Source organism: Peromyscus eremicus, chromosome 9, assembly GCF_949786415.1.
Source record: "Peromyscus eremicus chromosome 9, PerEre_H2_v1, whole genome shotgun sequence".
Taxonomy (NCBI): Eukaryota; Metazoa; Chordata; class Mammalia; order Rodentia; family Cricetidae; genus Peromyscus; species Peromyscus eremicus.
In genome coordinates, this window is record NC_081425.1 from 68,259,983 (window position 1) to 68,285,734 (window position 25,752).

At 42.3% G+C, this 25,752-nt stretch overlaps 1 protein-coding gene, 1 long non-coding RNA gene and 1 gene segment (V, D, J or C); all 3 read right to left on the reverse strand.

Annotated features, from left to right (window-relative positions):
• The window catches only part of LOC131919451 (uncharacterized), a 32,728-nt gene extending 27,127 nt beyond the window's left edge, over positions 1-5,601 (reverse strand). The window contains exon 1 of the long non-coding RNA XR_009381253.1: positions 5,518-5,601. This is a non-coding gene — a long non-coding RNA (uncharacterized LOC131919451). The remainder of the gene's footprint in view (positions 1-5,517) is intronic.
• Positions 1-11,372, reverse strand: part of LOC131919445 (T cell receptor delta constant-like) — a 191,798-nt gene extending 180,426 nt beyond the window's left edge. The window contains 2 exon segments of the C gene segment in view: positions 10,774-11,073; positions 11,324-11,372. Coding sequence covers positions 10,774-11,073; positions 11,324-11,372 — 349 coding nt within the window.
• Positions 1-25,752, reverse strand: part of LOC131919447 (T cell receptor alpha chain MC.7.G5-like) — a 653,930-nt gene that overhangs the window by 260,241 nt on the left and 367,937 nt on the right. The window lies entirely within an intron of this gene.

Genomic DNA, 25,752 nt, shown 5'->3' on the forward strand with positions numbered 1-25,752 from the left:
CAAAATGAGAAGAAAAGTCTACAAAACAACAACAACAAAACACCATTGAATTCATTTTGTGTTTGCTGTCTACTGCTGGGCATGGAACATACCTTTAAATGTGGATCATATGCTCAACGAGACTTCATTGGGGGAAACAAATTTTTCTTTTGCAGGGGACGTCAATTGCAGATAGCTTCTTGTTTAGGGGTGGGAGCCCTTGCCTGCTTCTCCCTCTCAGCACTGGGACCCTGTCTGGCTTGAAACTGTGTAGGCCGTCTGTATGATGACTGTCTCTGTGAGCTCATATACGCATCAGTCTTGTATCTGGAAGACATGATTACCTTGAAGTCATCCATCCCCTATGGCTCTTACTGTATTTCTGCCTCCATTTCTGTATAATTGTCTGAGTCCTGAGGGGAGGGCTTTGATTAAGATATCCCATTTAAGACTGAGTGTGGCCAAATCTCTCACTCTCTGCCCATTGTCCGTTTGTGGGCCTCTGTGTTAGCCCATCTACTGCATGAAGAAGCTTCTTTGATGATGGCTAAGCAAAGCATTGATAGATGGGTATAGTAGAACGCCATTAGGAAAGTCATTGCTATGTCCCTTTAGCAGAACACTAGTATCTGGTGTTCCCCTAGCCCAGGGCCTAGCCAGTCTCAGGTTCTTGGCCACTCTAGCACTGTCAGGTATGACTTCCGTCTCACGGAGTGGGTCTTAAATCCAATCAGAGAGCGGTTGTTTACCCCACAATGTTTGTGCCACCGGAATACCTTGCAGGCAGGTCATCGTTGTAGATGGCAGGATTTGCAGCTGGGTTGGCAGTTACAGTTACCTTTATCCTCATGACACCTTCGAGTACCATGAACACTAGTCAGGGGTGAAGGCTTTGTTAGGCACCAGTTTGACTTCTCCATGTTCTAAGAGAAGTGTAACGCTGTTTTCAGAAATAGGGCCTTATCATCAGTTTGTGTGGGGCAAACAATAGTCTTGGCAATAGCCTGAGTTGTTCATGGATTTCCAAGGGGCTTTTGCCTAGTACTCAACTAGATATAACCATTTTTGACACTAGAAATTTCACTTGGTGGCAAAAGAACATTTAGTTGGGGCATTGTCTCTTCCATTATTTGGTTACTCCATTTAGATTTCTTTCATATATGTACATATTAAAAAAAAACTTCTTCAGTAGTGGGTTTCCACATGATGCCTCAAATGATCCTTAATGTTAGTTATCCCTCCCCATATTTCATCTCTTAATCTTTCTTGCATCCCTCTCTCCACTTAGTCTTCCTACTCCAGTCTCTCCCCTGTCTCTCCATAACTATATGTTCTATTATCCTTTACTTGGGGATCCTCCCCTCTCTCCTAGTCCCTTACTTAATACCTAGTGTCTGTGGTTGTATATATTATACGTAAACATTGAAGGCTTAAAAGCTAATATCCACATATAAGAAAAAACATGCATTATTTCATTATTCTTTTTTTTAACAGCTGAATAATATTCCACTGCGTAAATACACATTTTCATTATCTACTCATCCATTGATGGACGTCTAGGGTGTTTCCAGTTTCTGGCTATTGTGATAGAATGCAATGAACATGGATGAGCAAGTATTTCTATAGTAGGATGTAGAGTCCTTCTGGTATATACACAAGAGTTGTATAGCTGGATACTGGAGTAGATCTGTTCACAGCTTCCTGAAGAACTGCCACATTGCTTTCCTTAGTTTCTGTACAAATTTGCACTGTCATTGGCAATGAATAATTGTTACCTTTCCCCCACATCCTCACCAGCAAGAGCTGTCATTAGTTTCATTGACCTTGGCCATCCTGACAGGTGTAAAATAAAATCTCAGAGTAGTTTTGATTTGCATTTTCCTGATGACTAAGGATGTTGAACATTTCTTTAAGTGTTTGTTTCTTAGTCATTTATGTTTCATCTCTTGAGAACTCTGTTTAGTTCTGTAAAATTGGGTTGTTTTCTAAATGTCCAGGTTTTTTGTCTTTATGTATTTAGACACCAACCCTGTATTGGATGTATAATTTGTAAAGATCTTTTTCCATTGTGTAGCCTGCCACTTTTCTTGAGTGATGGTGTCATTTGCCATACACAAATCTTTCAGCTTCATGAATTCCTGTTTATTAGTTGTTGGTCTTAGTGCCTATGCTATTGGTGTTCTTTTCAGAAAGTTCTTTCCAGTGCCAATGAGTTTGAGTCTATTCCCTGCATACACCTCAATCATGTTTAGGATATCTGCTGTTACACTGAGGTCCTTTGTCCATTGGAGTTGAGTTTTGTGCAGGGTTATAGATATGGATTTAATTCTTTTACATGCAGCTATTAATTTGGCCAGCACCACTTGTTGAAGATTCTGTGTTCTCCAGTGTGTATTATTTATTTATTTATTTTTGTCAAAAATCAGGTGTCCATGGCCATGTGGATTTATGTCTGGGTCTTAAAGTAGATCCCATTGATCAACATGTCTGCTTTCAGGTGTGCTGTTAAGTTACCAATATGAGACCTCTCCAGTTTGTTATGTAGGCACCTATGCTGTGAGCTTGCCTCTTAGAATTGTCTTGATTGTGTCCCATAGGTTTGTTGTGTTTTCATTTTTGTTAATTTCTAAAAAGTTCAAAATTTCCTTCTTGATTTATGTCTTGACCTGTTTTTCATTCAGTAGGGAGCTGTTCGGTTTCCATGAGTTCATAAAATTTCTGCTGTTGTTGATATCCAGCTTGGATCCATGATGGTTAGATAGGATTCAGGATATTGCTTCAATTTTCTTGTATCTGTTGAGACTTGCTTTGTGTCCAAGTATGTGCTCAACTTTAGAGAAAATTCCATGAGGCAAGTATATCCTTTTGTGTTTGTGTAAATGTTCTATAAATGTCTGCAAGATCTATTTGATTTATGGCATTATTTAACTCTAATATTTCTCTGTTTAGTTTTTGTATGGGTGACCTGTCTATTGATGATAGTGGGATATTGAAGTCATCCATTATCATTGTGTGAGGGTCAATATGTGATTTTATCTGTAATGTTTCTTTTATGAACATGGGTGCTCTTGTGTTTAGTGCATTAATGTTAAGAATTGTAATATCTTTTGGTTGGATTTTTTTTCTTTGATGAATATGTGGTGTCCTTTCCTATCTTTTCTGATTAGTTTTGAAATATATTTTGTCAGATATTAAAGTGGCTATACTGGCTTGCTTCTTGGGTCCGTTTGCTTAAAATATTGTTTTTCCATCCTTTTACCTTAAGATGGAAATCCTCCTTGCTGGAAATGCATGTTTTCTGGATGCAGCAGAAGGCTGGGTCCTGTTTTGTAATGCAATCTGTTAGTCTATGTCTTTTTATTTGATTTACTGTTCTGGTAGTATTTATTCCTTGTGTTTTCTTAGTTGTGGTTAACATCTTCAACATGAAGTTTTCATTCCAGTGCCTTCTGTAAAGCTGGATTGGTAAACAAATACTGCTTAAATTTAGTTTTTATTGTGGAATGGTTTTCTTTCTCTGTCTATTGTGATTAATAGTTTTGCTGGGTCTAGAAGTTTGGCTTGGCATCTATGATCTCTTTTAGTTTATAAAACATCCAATCTGTTCCTTCTGGCTTTCAGAGTCTCCATTAAGAAGTCAGATGTTTGTTGAAATTCAGATGTCCATAGGTGTGTAGATTTACATCTGGGTCTTTTATTAGATTCCATTGATTCACCTGTCTGCTATTATGCCGTACTATGTAGTTTTTTATTACTATAGCTCTGTAGTAGAGCTTAAAATCAGGAATGGTGACACTTCTGGAAGTTCTTTTATTGTACAGGATTATTTTAGCTACCCTGGATTTTTTGTTTTTCCATATGATGTTGAGTATTGTTCTTTCAAGGTCTGAAAAGAATTGTGTTGGGATTTTAATGGGGATTGCACTGAATCTGTAGATTGCTTTTGGTAAAATGGCCATTTCTACTATGTTAATCCTACCAATCCATGAGCATGAGAGATCTTTCCATCTTCTGATATCTTCTCCAATTTCTTTCTTCAAAAACTTGAAATTCTTGTCATACACATCTTTCACTTGCTTGGTTAGAATTACCCCAAGATATTTTATTTTATTTGAGGCTATTGTAAAGGGTGTGGATTCCCTGACTTCTTTCTCAGCCCATTTTATTATTTTCCAAAGAAGCCAAAATTATACATTGGAAAAAAGAAAGCGTCTTCAACAAGTGTTGCTGGTCTAACTGGATATCAGCATGTAGAAGAATGCAAATAGATTCATATCCTCCACCCTGTACAAATCTCAAGTCCAAACGGATCAAAGACCTCAATATAAATTCAGGTACAGTGAACCTGGTAGAAGAGAAGGTGGGAAATAATCTCAAATGCATTGGCACAGGAGACAACTTCCTGAACAGAACACCAATAGCACAGGCACTAAGATAGACAATTAATAAATGTGATCACATCAAATTGAAAAGCCTCTCTTTATAACACAAAGGACACCATCAAAAGGACAAAACAATAGCCTACAGAATGGGAAGAGATCTTCACCAATTCCACATCCAACAGATGACTGATCTCCAAAATATATAAAGAACTCAATAAACTAGATATCAACAAACCAAATAATCCAATTAAAAATGGGGTATAGATCTAAACAGAGAAGTCTCAATAGAAGAATCTCAAATGGCTGAGAAACACTTGAGATGCTCAATTTCCTTAGTCATCAGGGATATGCAAATCAAAACAAGACTGAGATTCCATTTACACCTGTCAAAATAGCTAAGATAAAAAACATAAGCAACAGCTCATGTGGTAGAGGATGTGGAGCAAGGGGAACATTTCTCCATTGCTGGTGGGAGTGCAAACCTTTACAGCCACTTTGGAAATCAGTGTTGTGGTTTCTCAGAAAACTGGGAATCAACCTACCACAAGATCTAGCTATACCACTCTTGGGCATATACCCAAAGGATGCTCAATCATACCACAAAGATACTTGCTCAGCTATGTTCATAGCAGCTTTATTTGTAATGGCCAGAACCTGGAAACAACCTAGATGCCCCTCAACCAAAGAATGGATAAAGAAAATGTGGTACCTTTACACAGTGGAGTACTACTTAGCTGTCAAAAACAATGGCATCATGAAATTCACAGGCAAATGGATGGAACTAGACAAAAATCACCCTGAGTGAGGTAACCAAGATCCAGAAACACACATGGCATGTACCCACTCATAAGTGGATATTAGGAGTTAAGTATAGGATGGCCAACCTACAGTCCACAGCCCTAGAGAGGCTGGGGATAACAAGAAGGGCCCTGAGAGGGATGCATGGATTTCCCTGGAAAGGAGAAATGGGGGATATCTCCTGGGTAAATGGGGGTTGGGAGAGGGGAGATGGAGGAATGGGAACTTGAGGGAGTGTATTGGGAGGGCTGGGTGTTGGAGGCAGGATAAAGGGGGAGAATAATGAAAGAGATGTCTTTCATTCCTACTTGCTTTTGTTCATAATGTTTCTCACACAACAGGAAGCAAACTATAACACCTGAATTTTCCTCAGTATCCCTACCATGTTTCTTCCTGACTTGGTTCTTCATCTAGAACTTCTGTGTTACCACAGCAACTTCTCTTCTGACATCTGTCTGTTACTGTTCTAAATTCTGACTGTATTCTTATATTTTGTGACCTGTCTTAAAGTTTCAATGTATGCTCAACTTTTTTTTTTCTTTTTTCTTTTTGGGGTGTGTATGTGATAATCCAGTGGTTATGTTGTAAGTGAAAAGAAATACTTGTTTTAGCCTTACTTGCTGGCTAGTTTTCTTCCTGTTTACCTTTATCATCCTTTGTTTTTTAGAATCATCTAAATAGCTGTTAATTATGGTGAGGATTTGTGAGTTGATTAAATAACAATTTTATGCACTTACAACAAAAATGACCAAGACCATTTCTAAATAGTTTATGTGTCATAGAATGATTCTGTCTTGATTTCTCCATATTTACTCCTGTGAACACTTTTGGTGACTTATATTTAGAATATAATGCTAGGTTTATTTTAGCAAATTTTGCCAAACTGTCTCTCTATTTGTTCTTGAGTTTAAGTTAAAATACACAATTTAATAAGGCACAAGATAAAGAAAGAAGAAAGAAAACCCAAACAAACCAGAATTAAGAAAAAGTGAAAACACAAGAAATGCATACACAATAAAATCTCATAAAACACAAAACTGTAAACTATAATCTACAGGTAAAAGACCAGTAACACACACACACACACACACACACACACACACACACACACACACACACACACGGAGCCCAAACAAAGCAATATGAGACAAAAAAAATCTAGAAACACCAGTGAATTTATTTTGTGTTGGTCATCTACTGCTGGATATGGGACCTGCCCCTAAGTGTGGTTAAAATAACCAGTGAGACTCCATTGGAGAAAACTAATGTTTTCCTTTGAAGTGGGTGTCAATTGGAGATGACTTCTTGATTAGGAGTGGGAACTTAGGTCCACTTTTCCCTCTCAGTATTGGAACCCTGCCGATTTGAACCTGTGCAGGCTGTGTTCGTGTTGCTACAGTCTCTGTGAGTTAATGTGTAAGTCCTGTTGTGTGTTGTGGAACATTAGTTGAAGATGTGTTACATTCGTTTATGCTGTGGAATATTTGTTTAATGATGCAAAGATGTGTTGCATTCTTTTATGTTGCATTTGCTTAAGTCTGTAAAGCTGTGTTACTTTGCTTGCCTAAGACACGTGATGGTCTAATAAAGAGCTGAATGGCCAATAGCTAGGTAGGAGAAAGGATAGGCAGGCTGCCTGGTAGAAAGAATACATAGAAGGAGAAAGAGAAAAGAAGAGATGAAAGAAAAGGAAGGGAGGAGGATGCAAGGGGCCAGCCACCCAGCTATACAGCCAGACATGGAATGAGAAGGAAAGAAAAGGTATACAGAAATAGAAAAAGGTAAAAGTCCAGAGGCAAAAGGTAGACAGGATAATTTAAGTTAAGAAAAACTGGCTAGAAACAAGCCAAGCTAAGATTGGGCATTTATAAGTAATAATAAGTCTCGTGTATTTATTTGCGAGCTGGGTGGTGGGCCCTCAAAGAGCAAAGAGTGAGGAAAAAAACAACTACAGTTGTGCCTGGAAGACACTGTTTTCTTGGGGTGATCCATTCCCACTGGCTCTTACAATCATTCTGCCTCCTCTTCTGAATAGCTCCCTGAGCTTAGAGGGGAGGGGTTTGATCAAGATGTCTCATTTAGAAATGAGTACTCCAAAATCTCCTACTCGCTACACTGTCCAGTTATGGGTCTCTGTATTAGTTCCCATCTACTACTAAGAGTAAGCTTCTCTGATGATGGCTGAACCAGATTCTGATCTATGGGAATAGCAGCATGTCATTGGGAGTCATTTCATTGCTATGCCTCTTTTCTGGTAGAATGCAGAGTACCTTCTAGGACCACAAACAATAGTCAATATGGATGAAGGCTGTAGCTAGGTACCAGCTTAGCTTCTCTATGTCAGTGTGATATGTAAGTGTTGTCTTCAGCAACAGGGACTTGCCATCAGTTTATAGAGAGCAAACAATAGCCTTGGCAATAGTCTGAGATGTTTGGGGATTTCCATGAAGACACTTTGGCCAATGACTCAACTAGATGTAACCCATTCCTGCCTAGCACTAGAAGTTTCACTTGGTGGTAAAAGATGTCTAGTTGGGACATTGTCTCTCCCATTACTTGCTGACTCCATTTAGATTTTTTTCATATATGTATATATTTTAAGAAGCTTCTACAATAGTAAGTTTCCATATGACCTCCCAAATGGCCCATTGTTAGTTGTCTCTCCCTGAATCCTTTCCCTTACTCACTTTTTCTATCTTTCTCTCCATTCAATATTCCTGCTCTGGTCTTCTGACTGTTTCTCCATAGAAGAAGACCGTCCCCTACCCACTAGTGCCTTACTAAATACCTAACCCCTGTGGTTATATGGATTGTAGCATGCCTATTGAATGCTTAAAATCTAACATGCACATATAAGAGAAAACATAAAACATTTGTCTTTTTAGGTCTGTGTTACCTCACTCAGGATGATTTTTTTTCTTAGCAAATTTCATAATTCCATTTTTAGCAGATGAATAACATTCCATTGTGTAAATGGGATATTTTTATTCATCCACTGATGGACATCTAGGCTGTTTGTTTTGAAACATCTTAAACAATAGCCAGTTGGTTAAGTGGCATGAGTGTTCAGTGATAAGGGCAAATTCCAACAAAAGCATAAATTCAGGAGATGACCTCATGCTGAGAGTACAGTTGGAGAGGGATGGGAGTATGATAATAAATGAGGTTGAACTGATAAGTAGGGAACTAATTAATTCATAAATTGATAGCTCTTGGTCATCTATCCTGCAAGGCCTAGTTCTGAACCCATAATGATGCCCTCTGCTTTGGTGGGACTTAAATTCTTTAATAATCTCAAGTTCTTTTGTGGAAAGTGGTCTTTATTAAAGGGGGAATGAACACTCATGATCTGATTTTTTTTTTTTTTTTTTCGAGACAGGGTTTCTCTGTGTAGCTTTGCGCCTCTCCTGGAACTCACTTGGTAGCCCAGGCTGTCCTGGAACTCACAGAGATCCGCCTGGCTCTGCCTCCCGAGTGCTGGGATTAAAGGCGTGTGCCACCACCGCCCGGCACGATCTGATTTTTATTAGATAATTCTATTGGCTGTATGGATCAGTATTTGAAAGGGGGAAACTGAGGAGGGAGAGATTAGGTGAGTATTTATGTATCAATTCAAATGAGGAGATGTATGCAGGCACAAGAAGCAAGGATGGGAAGGAGAAGGAAGCATTGATGAGACTCAGGATATTGGCTGGATTTGTGAGCCTTGATGACCAACGGCCCAGGGGATAGTGGAGAGAATAAAATTTAGTGGTCTTGAAGGTTTTGTCTTGTGAGAATAATGCTTTCACTGATTTTAGGGCTTAGACCATGTTTGTCATTTCAAAAGATTCTGCATGCAGAGAAAGGTCTTGAGTGGGGTGTTCTTAGAGTTGGAGTGAGTGGAGGAATGGATGGGGTTTGTAAAATGATTTATCAACCTGAATTGTGTTTCAGCATTTGGCCTTGGACTCTCCCAAACACTATTCATTCTAAATATGATTCCAAACCTGAAGTTTGAAGCACACCCATTGGGTCTGTCATATTTTTTCCTGTACTCTCTAAAGTGAGTAGATGCAATCAAATGCTGTACTAGGGTGCTAAGTAGTTAAAAACAACAATTATTTGAGGATTATGGATATGAAAAGTAATACTTGCATCTTTCCATTTTTTTTTTAAACTTTTGCTTTAGCTTAAATAAGGTGGGGACCCTTCATGGTCCAGAAACGCGTCATTCCTTAGTGGTATGAATAAGAGTGGTTACTGTGTTCAGACAGCTGCTTGGTCCCAACTTTTAGGTCGGATTTTCCAAATGGCTTTTCCAGTTAGCCTCATCACAATTACTATAGCATCATATTTTGTCAGACAAAGGAGGAGTCCAAGTCAGAAAAACAGAGCAGTCAGACAGATTAATCAGGAAACAATGAGATAGACAGGATGTAGATTTGCAAACTATTTTACAATTAGAAAGAAGTAACATATGTATGAAAAATCAGATGGCTTATGCTGGAGGGTAGAAGATGAGAATTTTTAGGGCTGAGGACGTACCTCAATGTTTGAGCACTGGCTTAGTGTAGATGAGGTTCTGGATTCAATCCTTAACATTGCCAAACAAACAAACGAACAAACAAACCTAGACTTTTACAATGTGCCGGAATAGTGAGCAAGGCTGAAGAAGAAAAACAGTGTATAAAATTAAGATCTGTAGGTCAATAAGAAAAGTATACACACACACACATACACACACACATACACACACACACACACACACACACACACACACACACACACACACATATATATATATATATATATATATGAATGACTTTGATGTGATTGTGGGATATGAACATACAATTGCTAGTGTAGTGGCTTGATTGAGAAATGTTCCCCTGGTCTCAGGTATTTGAATACTTGGTCCCCAGTTGGTGACAGTGTTTGAGGAGACTCAGGAGATGTGGTCTTGCTGCAGGAAGTATGTCTCTAGGAGCGGGCTTCGAGAGCTTAATGCCCCACCCCATGCCCAGTGTGCTTTCTCTCTTCATGCTCATGGTTGAGATGTAAGCTTTCAAGTCGCAGCTTCCAGCCCCGGCTGCCATGTCTGCCACCAGCTGTCCTGCTGTCCTGCCTTTATGACTCTAGCTCTCTGGAGCCATAAGCTGAAATAACCTTTTCCTTTTATAAGTTGTCTTAGTCGTGATGTTTTATCACAGCAAACAGAAAAGGAATGAGTACGGTAGTTTTTAGAATCACTAACAAATTGAAAGACTTGGACAAAATTCTCAAAGAATAGCTTTTGGCTAAGCTTTGGGTTCTGCTGGAACACAGTGACATTGAAAATGTATGGCCTGTCCTCTGCAACACATGACTTTTGACAGCTAATGGAATAATACGTGTGAACTCACTTTGCAAAACTACGAAGCCTTATGCATCGCCTGTATTTTATTATTGTTTTGAGAATTACAGTTTATAGAATTACGTCTGTGTACTACAGTTGCTCATGAGTACTTTTTCCTCCAAAGAAAAGAAAGTCTTCCTTCGTGTGCCACTGGTACCCCAGCCACTTCCTATGTTTGCACAGACGCTGAGATCTGAGGTTTCTGTCAGGCCCTCTCCATTGCCTGTGTCACTGTGCCCCTCTCCATGAGTGCACAGAAATAGGTCGCAGCATCCTCCAGCTGCAAGTCTGAGATCTCGAGGCTGAAGGACTTCGCTGCTTTCTGAAAGTTTACGGAGAAGCGGTCCTCCGTTGCAATCTGCTGTATATAAGCTTCTTGGCGAATAACAAGAGTCATCTGCCCTCTTCGCTGTTTGTACCAGAACAAGTTGTAGTTAGTATCAGTCGTGTCGTAGGTGCAGTCCAGTGTTGCTGACTCTGTCTCCTGCACAGACTGTTCCTGCTGACGCTGAGTGACTGTCTGGGCCATGCTGGCTCCTGTGGAAAGGAAGAGGGAAATGGCTCCATTGTGGTGTCTGTCAGTGAGAGAAACAGACTCTCCACCTGGTTCCCACCCTCATCTGCCTTTCCTCTTGATTCCAGCTCCAGGCAGCGGTTACCAGCCTTATGCTTCCCGCAGGCTTGGCCCAATGAAGCTGATCTCAGAACCCAGTGCTGTTAACCCTTTTTCCTGCTTCCCATTCCTAATGAATACTGACTAGTAAAGCAAATGCGCTTGCCTTCTTACCAAGAGAGGTGGAAACCAAGAGCGTCTGCAACAAGCACGGCCACGCCATGCTGGAAGCTCGATTCTGATTCAGCCCTTGCTGTCAGCTAGCCTTGAAATATCACTCCTTCAAAACAGGAAATGGTAAGCTCAGTGGGCTGTCATTGATGGTATCTCACTTAGAAAACTTGTCAATGTATTTTATCTCTCTCTTCAGAGAAACAATCTTTCTCAAGTGAGAAAAGATATGGTCCGAACCGAACAATCTCTGGAATAAAACAGAAAAGAGGAAAGTGATAAATCGTGTTTATAAAGACAAAATGTTGAGGAAAAAGCCAGGTGTGTGGTGCACACCTTTGATCCCAGCACTCAGGGAGGTAGAGATAAGATCTCTGAGTTTGAGGGCAGCTTGGTCTACATAGTGAGTTGCAGGACAGCCAGGGATATGTAGAGAGACCCTATCTCAAAAAACCAAACCAAACCAAACCAACCAAACAAACAAAACCCCAAAATCAAAACCCAACTCCCCCTCCCCACAAAAATCCAAACCCAAAACAAACAAAAAATTTGTGTAATGGTAGTGTGGATAATGAGAAGACAGTGAAGCCTAATGTAATGACTAAGTTTTTTGTAACCATTTTTCTTTTTCTCGCCTCCTTTCTCCCCTCCCTTTCTCTCTCTCTCTTTCTACTCCTGTTTCTGTCTGAAAAGTTGATATCATAAATTTAAAAATATGATACATAAGTGTGGACATGTGCCATATGTATGGAGGTCAGAGGGCAACTTTTGGAAGTTGCCTTCCACCTCGTTTTGAGGCAGATTGTCTCGTTGTTTCTGCCACTGTGCTGTGTATGTCAGGGAAGCTGGCTGGTGATCCCCGGGTGCTTCTCCTCTCTGGGCCTCCTGGCTCACCATGTCAATACAGGGATTTCAGATACATTTTATTGCATCTAGCTTCTTACGTGCTTTTGGGGATTTGAACTCAGGTCCAGGTTGTGCAGCAAATGCTTTTATCAATTGAGCCATCTCCTCAGGCCCATAACCAGTAACGTTTTGATGGGTTGAGACATGATTAAAATAATTCTGACAGTGACAACGTTCAGATAAGGGAGAAAATTGGAGCTAGGAATTTGGATACTTAATTGCATTGTTATTTGTGGAAGATATTTTTTCCTTTTGTGAGAAATACCTGGCTTTGGTTATGTCAAGGACCTTTACCATCCTGGTAGGAAGCATTGTTGTGAAGAGTTTTGTGAATGTTTCTTCATTCAAAACAACAAAACAGCACAGCTTATTTGGGGACATTCTTTACTGCACATCTGACAGCTTGTCACCAGCGTTTCATTGTTCTTCAGACACAATTTTTTTTCTATGAGAGAGGAAAGGGCACAAATTACAGTCCCTATTTTATAATGAGGCACCTGAGCAGAAATGAGAATCCACAATGTGGAGAACGGTGAATCTCATTTACATGAATTTTCTCTGCCCACAGAGCCTGTGTCAGCCAGTCTCAGTCAGGGCCGCCTTCACAGTGTCAGGCTTTCTGTAAAGGCCTCTCCCCTCCATAAAACCAGAAAGGGAACAGAAGATCAAATTAAAAGCTGTGGAGAGCTGTACCTCCCATTCTCCCACCTTTCTTGTTATTTCCATTTGGAAAGCTTGGTACACTGTGGGATTTTTTTTTTTTTTTTTGCCCGCGATGTCTTCAACTCCAGAGGACTCCTTAAAACCTATTTTTTGTCCTACTTACTGGTTTATGATGGAAGCCACGGGAAATTGTTAGGTATATTAGGGGTCTACAGTTTCCCTTTACCTGTTCAGCCTCTTACAGGAACCTCTAGGTGATGGGGCTGCATTCACTTCCAAACTCAGCCCAGCTTAAGGTGTGAGTTCACTGAAGAGGGTCTTATGACCAAAGCTTTCCTGTGCCTGTCAAGTCTCAGATCAGAAGCTCCATCTTGTTCTTGATAGCTTCTCCTGGCTCCCCAGGCCCAGCCAATAGAACTTTAGAATCTGATAGTTAAGATCCAATCACTTCCCAGTAAAGTAACCGGACTCTGAAAGTTCAATAAGGTGATGTATGCAATCGAACTTCCAAGTGGGCAAATGCAGTGGGAGCATAGGCAGAGGGCAATCCATGAAAAGTGTTCCAGTGTGTGAGCTTGGCCAGGAGATCCCACATGGCAACTCCGGTCAAAAGGTTACTCACTAGAGTTAGACATAAAACTAAGGAAACACGCCATGAATATCACTCACCCACTGCCATGTTCTCATGAGAACTGCAGGTGCAGAAGCAGGCACCCATAGATGCCAGTGGCACCAGTGGGAGAAGCTGCCCTCTTAGTTGGCAGTTGACTTAAGAGCACCAGAGTTCCCCGTCATGAGCATCATCTTGAGGGACCAGGCACATTCCCTGCTAGGAAGAGGGGCCATAACCAGGTAATAAAGACAGTGAACTTCCAAGATATCCCAAGATGGTTGGCTTCTTCCTCCCCTCCTGACCTGAGACAAAAGCCTGGTAGGTTAAAACAAGGGATTTGAGGGCCTTTTTCTCCTGCAGGTAGACCTCCTGCTGATGGACTGGCTCCATAGGTTCAAGTTGAATCAGGACATGTCACAAAACAGTTGTGGGTCAACTGGCCATCCTATCTTCCTTCCAACCAATCAACCCTAAGTTAGAGGAAGAAAACTCTTCAGAGACCTAAAACCCCAGTCTTTGAGAACAGATGGGAATACCACCCCCTTCTTTTTCTCTGTGTGTCTGTGCATGCATTTCTTCACCCCAACAAAGCTTTTCTTCAGCTGCTGATCCTGTCTGCTCCTGTTTGCTGTGTTCCAGATTTCTCTTCTGCTACCTGTTGAGCTCAAGACTTTTCCTGCCCTTTAGTTCTTTAACTGGCAGAGAAAACAGACCTGATCAAGACAGCTAGATGGTAACAATCTCATGCTGAGTGTCCATATAATTCAATTCTTAGGTAAAAATAAAGCGACTTAAAAACTTTGAACACATATTCCTGAAAGGTTTTATGTCGTTCACTACAGTAGCTTACAGTTTATCTTGTCAGAGAAGGCAATGGAGACTGTTCACTAAGCTCCGAGTGCACCTGTGGGTCCAGCCTCTTGACTGTGAGGTCTTATGGGAACGGAATGGTGGACCCGGTACATCACTCTGGAGGGACAGCAGTCCTACAGAGCTCTGGATAACCACGACAGAATCAGACTTGAGTGTGAGTCTGAAACACTGCTCAGAAACTTACAATCCATCCGTTTGTGGGTGGTCAGCTGGAGGCGAAATTACTTAAATATATAATGTTAAAGAGTTTGTTTAAACATTACTTTCTTCTTTGTGTCTTCTGTAAAAGAGAGAGACTAGTTCTGAACCCTGTGGTGTCCTGATGAAATGAATCTTAGGTTCACATCCTGGCTGGAGCTCCCAGATAACAGACATGGCTCTTAGAATCATGTCTGTACTTCAGCCTTTTGAAGTTTATGGAAAATTTAGTTTTGGGGTAAACATCTGACTTCAAGATGTCCAGATACAGGGGTCTGCTCTTTGAGTGTGTATCAGCGATGTAACTTTTAATTATTTATTTATTTGTTTATTTGTTTATTTATTTATTTATTTATTTTAGCTTTTTATTGATTCTTTGTGGATTTCACACCATGCATTCTGATCCCCTCACTTCCACCTTCTGCTCTTACAACCTCCCCTCCCCCAACAGAAAATTTAAAAGTGAAAACAAAACAAACAAGCAAATAAAGAATCTTGTCATGGAAGATGTAGTGTGGCTTAGTGAGTCCATACATCTTTACTTGTAACTGTTCCTTGCAATGAATCATTGGTCTAGCCTCTGGCTTCTGCTACATCCTTGATTCTGGTCCCTCACTGAGACTCCTCTTGGATACCCTAGCATTGCCTTGTGTCATGGAGATCCTGTGGCTTTGTATCTGCAGGTCTGGCCCCTTCACATGATCCAGCAGTTCATAAATGAGCTGGGAGTTGGGGTGGGCTTCCTAGCAGTCCTGGTTCTGGCCCCGGGTGGTAGCTGGGTTGGTCAACCTGCCAGCTTTCCCTCATCATCACCACCTGGGAAAGCTCTCCATCCAGCACTGCTGAGGCTAGCTCACCCAATGGAGCAGACAGCAAGGAGCAGGGCCAGTTCTGTTCTCCCACCCTTTTGATAGATCAACTTCAGCAGCTCTTAGTGCAAGGAAGCAGCGCCCTCTTCAGGTTAAGGACATAACTACTCTGATCATTGGAATTCACTTCTAAGAAAGAATTTGATCACATCAAGAAATCTGTTTTATAGGTTCAGGGTAACTGGATTTATGTTGAGGTCTTTGATCCACTAAGAATTCTCAACAGAAGAAGCTCAAATGGCTGAAAGACACTTAAAGAATTGCTCAACGTCCTTAATCACCAGGGAAATGCAAATCAAAACGACTCTGAAATACCACCTTACACCCATCAGAATGGCTAAGATAAAAAACACTAAAGACAGCTTATGTTGGAGAGGATGCGGAGTAAGGGGAACACTCCTCCACTATTGGTGGGAATGCAAACTTGTACAGCCACTTTGGAAATCGATATGGTGCTTTCTTAGAAAATTGGGACTCAACCTCCCTCAAGACCCAGCTATACCACTCGGGCATATACCCAAGGAATGCTCAATCATACCACAAGGACACATGCTCAACTATGTTCATATCAGCACTATTTGTAATAGCTAGAACCTGGAAACAACCTAGATGCCCTTCAACTGAAGAATGGATAAAGAAAATGTGGTACATATACACAATGGAGTACTACTCAGCAGAGACAAACAATGACATCATGTGGTTTGCAGGCAAATAGATGGAACTAGAAAATATCATCCTGAGTGAGGTAACCCAGACTCAGAAAGACAAACATCGTATATACTCACTCATAAGTGGATACTAGATGTAAAGCAAAGGATAACCAGACTGCAACTCACAACTCCAGGGAGGCTACCTAGTAAAGAGGACCCTAAGAAAGACACAGGGATCGCCCAGTGACAGAGAAATGGATGAGATCTACATGAGCAAACTAGGGATGGGGGGGGTAATGGAGGGCAAGGGTCGGGGGAAAGAGAGCTTAGGGGAGCAGGAGGTCCCAGCTGGATCAGGAACAGAGTGGGAGAACAATGAAAGAGATACCATGATAAATGAAAACCTCATGGGAATAGGAAGAAGCAGAGTGCTAGAGAGGTCCCCAGAAATCCACAAAGATACCTCCACTATAGACTACTGGTAATGGTTGAGAGAGTGCCTGAGCTGACCTACTCTGGTGATTGGATAGCCAAACACCCTGTCATGATAGAACTCTCATCCAGTGACTGATGGAAGCAGATGTAGAGACCCACGGCCAAATCCCAGGTGGAGCTCCAGGAGTCCAATCGGTGAGAGAGAGGAGGGATTATATGAGCAAGAGATATTGAGACCATGATTGGAAGAAGCACAGGGACAAATAGCCAAACTAATGAAAACATATGAACTGTGAACCAATAGCTGAGGAGCCCCCATGGAACTGGACCAGACCCTCTGGATAAATGAGACAGTTGATTAGCTTGAACTATTTAGGAGGCCCCCAGGCAGTGGGACCGGGACCTGTCCTTGGTGCATGAGCTGGCTTTTTGGAGTTTAGGGTCTATGCTGAGACACTTTGCTCAGCCTTGGTGCAGGCAGGAGGGGACTGGTCCTGCCTCAACTGAATCTACCAGGCTGGGCTGACTCCCCAGGGGAGACCTTGCCTTGGAGGAGGTGGGGAATGGGGGGTGGATTGGAGGGGGGGGAGGACAGGGGAATCCGTGGCTGATATGTAAATTTAAATTAATTATAAAATAAAAATATTTATTTAAAAAAAAGAAATTTGTTTTAGGGCCAGCAAGATGGCTCAGGGTGAAGGAGCCTGTGCCAAGCCTGATGAGCTGAGTTCGATCCCTGGGACCCACATGTGGAAAAGAGAACTGACTCCTGCAAGTTGGTCTCTGACATGCACTCTGTGATGTGTGCCTCTCTCTTGATTACACAAATTCAAAATAAGTAAGTAAGTAAGTAAGTAAGTAAGTAAATAAATAAATAAATAAATAAAAAGCTATTATGGGCTGGGTGGTGGCGCACGCCTTTAATCCCAGCACTCGAGAGGCAGAGCCAGGCGGATCTCTGTGAGTTCGAGGCCAGCCTGGACTACCAAGTGAGTTCCAGGAAAGGCGCAAAGCTACACAGAGAAACCCTGTCTCAAAAAACCGGATAAAAAAAAGCTATTATGGAAGCCATGTGGCTTTCAGACTTATATTTATGCTAAATGTAAATAACTCGATATTGAAAATGCACCCAATTATTTCTGTTACCACTGCTTTGAAGTCTTACCTTTTCCCGTACCTTTCCTCCTGAAAGAATCCTGTGACTGCACTAGCATACACTGATGCACCTTTAATCTTTTGGTTTGTTTGTTTTAAATTCTGATACAGGGTCTTTTGTAGTTTAGGCTAGTCTTGAACTTCCAATGTAGTCAGGGGTGACCTTGAATTCCTGAGTGTCAGGATTACAGGTGTGCTCCGCATTGCCCAGTGGAACTAGGAAATGCACCCAGCCTTCCTGCAAGCTAGGCAAATGCTCTGTGGCCTGAACTGTATCCCCAGTCTCTGATGCTTCCTTTTAATGTTCTTCCAAGTGTATAGAATGGTTATAGAATACATTTTGAGCACAATCTTAGAGATTTGTCAATATGCATGCTGAGCACTGTACTCTGGGTATGATGAACCCTGATGTGGATAGGAAAATACCTTTCTTCATGGAGATAATTGTGGTAATATTTTGTTTGTGCTCTAACAAATAAAGCTTGCCTGGAGATCAGAGTGCAGAGCTAGACACTAGAGGCCAGGCAGTGGAGGCACACACTTTTAATCCTAGCACTAGGGAGAAGCAAACAGGAAGTGATATGGCTGGGAGGAGAGAAGACTATAAGGTGGGCAGAGACAGGAGCTCAGCCCCTTTCAGTCAGGATTCCTAGAGGTAAGAAGTCTCTAGTGGCTGGCTGCTCTGCTTCTCTGATCTTTCAGCTTTCACCCTGATATCTGACTCTGGGTTTTTATTATTAAGACCAATTAGAATTCGCGCTACAGATAGTACTTCACGACTTCATGTACTTAGCAGAGAAAAGGTGAGCACATCTCAAGACGGCAAGCCACTCAGAGCTGAGTGGCTTGGTTCAGATTCAGTGCTGTATGACGTTGGAAGAGAAGGAGAATTCTGTGAGCAGGAGAGGACAGTGCTGGAGCTGACGGTGAACTTGAGGCACCATGGGTCAGTGAGGAAAATAAACTATAAGAAAGGGGAGTTTTGAGAAAAGCTAGAAATGCTGTTTGAGTAATAGCTGCAAGTTGATTCGGGTCGGGGTGGGGGGGACCACAGTGACAGTCAAGGGAGCATAGTAAGTGAGGGGTCGGCTTAACAGAGACGGACAAGGGAAGGACATCTTCTACAGTGCAGCGGGTTAATCAGAGAAAACCCTCAGAAAAGGCGGGCTCCAGATTGGGCACCCAAAGAACTTGCTACTCCCTTACAACTGGGGGTAGTTATAGGAGGAAAAGAGAGGGACAGGATGGAGAGTGGGAGTCAAAACTTACTTTGTTTTGGGTGGACACTGCCACTGTTTTAGTTCTGGAATAATAATTACTGTGGTTTTGAGAAATTAACCAAACTAGAAGAACTTTTCTAAATGATGTGGCTCTAACACTGCTGACTTTTGTCTTCATAGATAGGTGGCAAAGGGTGTGTGCTGGTTGTCCCCGAATCTCTTTCCAGATGACGTCTGTGTCCTCATCGCAGGGTTCTTGGGGCAGTCTCTAGTATTGAGGTTCTGAGGAAAGATGCTGTCTACATGCCTTAGGTGCTTTCCGGTAAAAGAGCTCAAGCTTTGGCATAGGCCATAGGCCATTGTTTTTCTTCAACTCATTAGTGTTCCTGTAGAAGCTCTACCTCAACTCCCCTCCTCCATCTCTCTCCTCAAACCCTGCCCTGTCTCAAGCCTGCCAAACACAGCTTCTCCCCTAGAGATGCTCAAGACCACTCCTACAGGGTATTTAAACTGCACCCCAGAAAACAAAACTGTGGCTTTTTGGTCTCTCCCCGTTCCCCCCCCCATCTCCTCTGGGGGGGGCAGGTGTTTGGAAAATCATCCGGGAGTGTTTTGCCAATTAAACCTGGGCCTTTTCTAATTCAATTTGATTTGTTTTGATTTGGATTGCTGCATTGGCAGAAAGGCTTATGGGGTGTAGAAACTTTTCATTTAGCTCAAAAGACATAGATCACCCCTGTGATTTATTCTAGTAATGACCACTTCTTTGAATTCTCCCAAGGCCCCCTATAGGGACCACTCTCTGCTTAGATGCTCCTACTTCATAGGCCCCTTTCTACAGATCCCATTTCTTCAAGATTACAGCCTCTGTGGGCAATCTCCCTTCTTCCCTTATGCAGCCCCACTCTTCCTTCATCTTTCATCTTATACTGCTTACCCAAACTGGGATCTGTCCAGCACACATCTGTTTATACAGGTAAGGAGAAGGCCGGACTCTAAATGGAGAAGTCCCCTTTGCTTCTTAGGTGACGGGGGTGGTGCACTCCAGCCTTCTCAGAGAAATCTTATTATCCCTGCCCAACAAACAACAGGTACTATGGTAATTCTCTAGCCACTCCCCGGAGGTACTCTCCTGCCTCTCCCTCTGGCACCAGCTCTAACCATAGCCTGTTTGAATCAGACAACTCAACTCACCTCATTACTTAGTCTGAGGACGCTGCATACTTCAAGGTTGAACTCCAAGGACACAGAAACCCCTGTACACTCTTCCAGTGCTAGCTTCTTGCTGGGGCTGCCTTCTCCGGACAATACTCCACCTGAGAAGGTGAGGTTACTGCACAGGCAAACCGGGATGCCATCCTCATCATTTTCATTCCATCTCATGTTCCTTCTGTCTCAACTCTTCAGGAGTGTTCTTCCTCTGTTGAGCTTCAATCTATGTCTACCTCCCAGACACGCGGTCCAGTGGTTGTACCTTTGTATGCCAACATCTAGTCACTGAACTCCTTCCCAAGAACCAAATGCCAACTGTCCTCCTTTTTGCTTCAATTCATTCCTCAGTTTCAACTTCTAGCTCTGAGACGTACTCTCACCTCCTCTCCCTCTTTGCATGCCTGTGTGTCTTTTCCATCCTTGATAGAGGGACAGCTGGCATCACCACCCCAACACTATTTTCAACAGCTTTCCAAGGCTCTTCCAGATACTCTCTATATGAAATAGCTACTCTTAGTACATCCCTCCATAAAATCATCTCCCACCTATGGCTCTTACAGTCTTTCTGCCCCGCTTCTACATACATCTCTGAGCATGGAGGGGAGGGGTTTGATAAAGACATCCCATTCAGAGATGAGTGCCTCAAAGCCTCTCACTCTCTGCACACTGTACAGTTGTAAATTTCTGTGTTAATTACCATTTAGTGCAAGAAGAAGCTTCTCTGCTGAGGGTAGAGTGATGCACTCACTGCTCTGTGGGGATAGCAATGTCTTTATGAGTAATTTTATTCTTATGTTCACTTAGCGGAATAAAAGTAGTAGAATATAGAATATCTTGGGCCCATGACTTACCTAGTCTCAGATTCTTGACCTCATTAATGATATTAGGAATGGGTTCCATCTTACAGAGTAGGTCTTAGACCAAATTTTAAAAAAGTTTGGTTATTCCTTAACATATGTCACTGCTACACCAGTGGGCATATCTTGCAGGCAGGTCATTATAATAGCTTGCAGTTTTCCCATCTGGGTGATATTGATAATAACTCTTCTCCTCTGGCGGCATGCATAGTACCTTCTAGCACTATGAATGCTAGCCAGTATGGATGAATCTTCCAGTTGAGTACCAGCTAGATTTATCCATGTTCTATGCCATAAGTATTTTGTGTCTTCAGCAACATGATCTTCCCACCAAGTTATGGAAGGTGACTAATAGCATTGGCAACAGCCTTTAGTGTTTGAGGGTATAGGTCTATGGGACCCCTTTTGGCCAATGACTCAAAAAAGATGTAACCTATTCCAGGTACTGGGCATTTTATTTGGCAGCATATGATGTCTAGTTAGGATATTTTCTCCACTTCTCATTATATAGTGACTTCATTTAAATTGCATATATGTATACACACATACATACATATTCCATGTAGAGGCATATATATGCCTTTCTCTCTCTCTCTATATATATATATCTATATATAGATATATATCTATATATCTATATATATAACACTATCTATCTATCTGTCTATCTGTCTATCTGTCTATCTATCTATCTATCTATCTATCTATCTATCTATCTATCTATCTATAGTGTTAGGTATCCTTCCCCATATTCTACCTTCCTCTACTCCTTCTATCCCTTCCTTCAATCCCCAACTTTCTTTAAACAATCCTCCCAAACCAATAGACTTGCTCACATGTTTCATTCTCCAAAACCACAGAACTCTGGACTCATTACAGAAGGGAGAGGAGTTCTATCTTTTCCTTCGGGAACAGCATTGCTCTAGAGAGGGGCTGGAGAAATTGTCCATTGGTAGAGACAGTAAGATTTCTCTGAAAATACTAGGGAGGGTGTGCTCAAGAAGCAGAAGGGATTTTCTCACTGAGAATCTGGTCTTCAGTTCCCTGGGTAAATAGATGGGTTGTGAACAGATCTAGGCTTTCTAATCAGTAGAGGGTGAAAGGAGAAAGGTATCAATGCAAAGGAAGGCAAGGAGGTTGCCCATAAAGGCAGCATAAGCTGAAATCTTGAAGAAATGGGATATGTAGATAGCGGCCTGTGAGGTGAAGAGAGTCTGTCTGCATAGAGAGTGGGCCTCGTAGAGAGCATTGGGCAGATTCACAGAAGTGGTCATTGTTAGAATATATGACAAAGGTGGGCCTGGTGGTTATCAGAAATATGTTTATTGAGCTAATGAGTTGAAGAGTCACAATAGCCCGCTGTTGAGGATTGCAGAAAGAGTAAGAGGCAGTTAGTGGGTGGAAAAATACAGACGTGTCTCTAAATGTTAGTAATAGGAAAAGAGCCAGGAAGGGACCTGGATGAATAGGGTCAATGAAGTTTCATGGGTGAGCCCATTCAAGTAGTTAGAAGGACAGGGGTTGCTCAAGAGCACTAGTCTGGATTGGACAAAAGACCTAGCCGTCAAAGGAAAAGGAAGAGAGTATCATTTAGGAGGCAGTGAGAGATGCTTGTGAGGGGCAGACAGACAGGGAGAGGAGTAAGTGGGGGCAAGAACAAAGAACTCAAGTGTGTATTATGGCTTGTTCAGAGGGATAGTAGGTGAGAGGCACAAGAAGGCTAGCTCTGGCATTGATTAGTCCAGGGGTGGTTGATAAGTCAAGAAAGTTCTAGGTCTTGTGGATTATTTGTAGGGAGGTTTGACCTATAAGAGTAGAGGCTTAAGCGGAAAAAGAGTCCCTAAAAGAGGCAGGAGTTTTAGATTCACAATTTGGATCTGAGAGATGCCCTTTGCCTTTGCTGCTGTTGGAGCAGTCAAGATTAATCTGGTGAGCTTTTTGGAATTTTGACTGCAAAGACTGGGAAGAGTCAGAAATGTAGACCCAGTTCCTTCAGTAAATGTCTAAGGAGACTGAAGGATGGGGTTGAGGTTGACAGCTTTGAAGAAAAGGCAGTAGAGTGTTCTAGTCAGCTGTAAGGCAGGCCCCACAACTGGGAGTGGAGACCTGTGAACACATTCTACACTGACAGGTGATAGTTTGAAGAATCTGTGACAGGTTGGGGAGTAGAGTTAGGACTTGTGAGGTGAGCAAAGGCTGATGTCCTACATAAAGCTGATTATGCAGGGCAGAAAGGAGGGCCTTCTCTGGAGCAGAAGGGGAACAAGGCAGCGATGGAGAACACAGTAAGAATCTTTGAGGATGGCTTCCCTTTTATCTAGTTGGAGAACCTCACTGAGGAGCAAATAGGTTGAAATGAGATAAAAGCGGGAAGGACAAGAGAGTTAGCAGAGGAGGAGACAAGCTCTGGCTGAGCAGAATGGAGAATTGGAAGTGTGTGACGTGGAGCCAGCACTACCTGCACAGCAAGCATGCTAGCTTCATGCTGCTTTGGGCTATCTCACTGAAGTGCTCCCATTGGTATACCACTTAGGGGGTCTCAGCAATGGGAACATCTGACAGGTGACTAAAATGGTGGTAGCAAGAAGTCAAGGAGACTTAAGACCAACGTAAGAGCAGGGTGTGTGTGTGTGTGTGTGTGTGTGTGTGTGTGTGTGTGTGTGTGTGTTTCTTCTGGAAGTCTGTAGAAGGAGAGTAGCTAGATTAAGAGTTTTACAGCATTGAAAGGTGACTAAGTGGTCTTACATAAATAGTGTATGTTTATGAGAGAGAGAGAGAGAGAGAGAGAGAGAGAGAGAGAGAGAGAGAGAGAGAGAGAGAGAGAGGATACTAGTGACTTATGAGCTCAAGGAGATTGTAGGAGATAGAGACTGTCAAGTTGATAGAACGTTCTTCAAGGGCTTCTATCATTAAAACGGAGGCAGCCTCAGGATTTTTAAATAAGATGACTAACTGTTTGGATAGGCAGGCTACTGCTTAGAATATTTCTCCATAGCATTGACAGAGGAGATGTAGGACTAAATTATGGATGAAAGTACAAAAAGGATGAGAGGTTTGGAATGGTCTGGATGTCCCAAGACAGGAACAACCAGAATGCCTCTGAGCTAAGATAATGATGATCAGAGGGGTTGGGAGGGGGTCAAAGGTTCTGTGAAAGGGCCAGGAGCAGCTTGGTAAAAAGTTTTAGTTAAAAATCCAGAAGTTGGGGCTCCAAATACAAAAGTAACTGGCTAGGCTTAGAAAGGAGAGAAGATCCCAATTAGTTTTGGAGAGGGGCATGTCCTAGGTTAAAGTTTTGAGGCCTTGAGGAGGTATCACAGTCTTAGAGGGGACACTATATTGCAGGCCAGCCATAAAGTGAAGGAGAATATAGTGGTGTGTTGTAGAGACAGGTTGTGAGAGGGCAGACGCTGTCTCCATACCAGAGGAGGAAGATGGGAGTGAGGTTGGACAGGCTGTGAGTAAGAGCTTGGCCAAAGAAATGCACCCTGGGAAAGGACTGCCCAGGATATCTGGGTGACAATTTGTGTCAGGGTCTGTCCAGATAAATGTGAAAAGGTCTTGGCAAGAAGGGTCAAGGGGATGAGTGAAGGAAGCATCTTGATATCAAGGACTGAGAAATGAGAAGCAGAAGAAAGTAGGGTAAAAGGGTGTCAAGGTAAGGAATGCAGCTTGGTTAATTAGGTTTAAGTTTTGGACTAGGTGGTAAGAGTGACTTGGCTTTTGGAATTTCAGAATAGCAGTTCTGTGGGGAGAATTAGTGGGCCATAAAATTCTGATAATTACAGGTTTAAGTCCCTCAATCCCTTAGGCGTTAGTGGATACTGAGCCTGATGTACAAAGATGGAGGGGTCTTGTAGCTTAATTAGAATAGGAGTACGGTGGGTAGTAATACTGAGTGAAGAGGTATCTAAGATCCCAGGATGAGAAGATGCTAGGAGAGTGGTAAGAGAGTTCCTGGTAGGAGATGAGTCTAGATGACACATTAACAGGAAGTAGGTTGCTTTTGGGGGCCCTACAAGGGAAATAGAGACATAAAACTAGTCTAGAAAGTCCTGTCCCAGGAAAGGGGTTGGACAGCCAGGAACGAACAGTAATGAACAGGAAAAGGAATGCCCACATAGACTGTATGGTAAATAACTAGACCATAGTCTATTTGTGTTTTATAGGAATGCTTTCTACCCCCATTATAGAGAAGAGACTCTTTCAGGGATCCAGCAAATTCAGGTAAAACTGAATAATTAAGTCCCCACCCCCCTGCAATCCAATAAACATGGCCTGTTCTTATAGGTTATTGACAGGGTTACTTGAGTTCACTGAGGGTGACAGTGATAGGGGTGACCGTTCCTGGGCTCCCTTCAGTCAATAGTAAATCCCAGAAAACTCTAAGCTCTAGTTCAGAGGTGGACTTTCAGAAACTGGCAGTTTGTCAGACACAATCTGATTTCCAGTGTCCTTTCCCCCCAACAACGATGGCAGAGGTGAGGCAGTGACCGTGGATTGGGGCAGGCTCTTTGCCGTCAGTGACCCGCTTGGCTATGTTTAAAGCAGGCCTTGGGTGGGCTAGACGTGAGTGGGGAGGTCTTTGTTTGAGTGTTCATGGGGTGACCCCTGGGTCAAGGCTGATGCCAGCATTTGCTGTTTAACATTATTTGGCTTGAGGTTCTGTGTTTTGAGAGCCTCTCCTGCTCTTAGAGACCTTGAAGTCTACTTTTATAAGGTCCTCCTGAGGGACATAAGGTCCATCCTCTAATCTTTGAAACCTCTTTCTAATGTCAGGT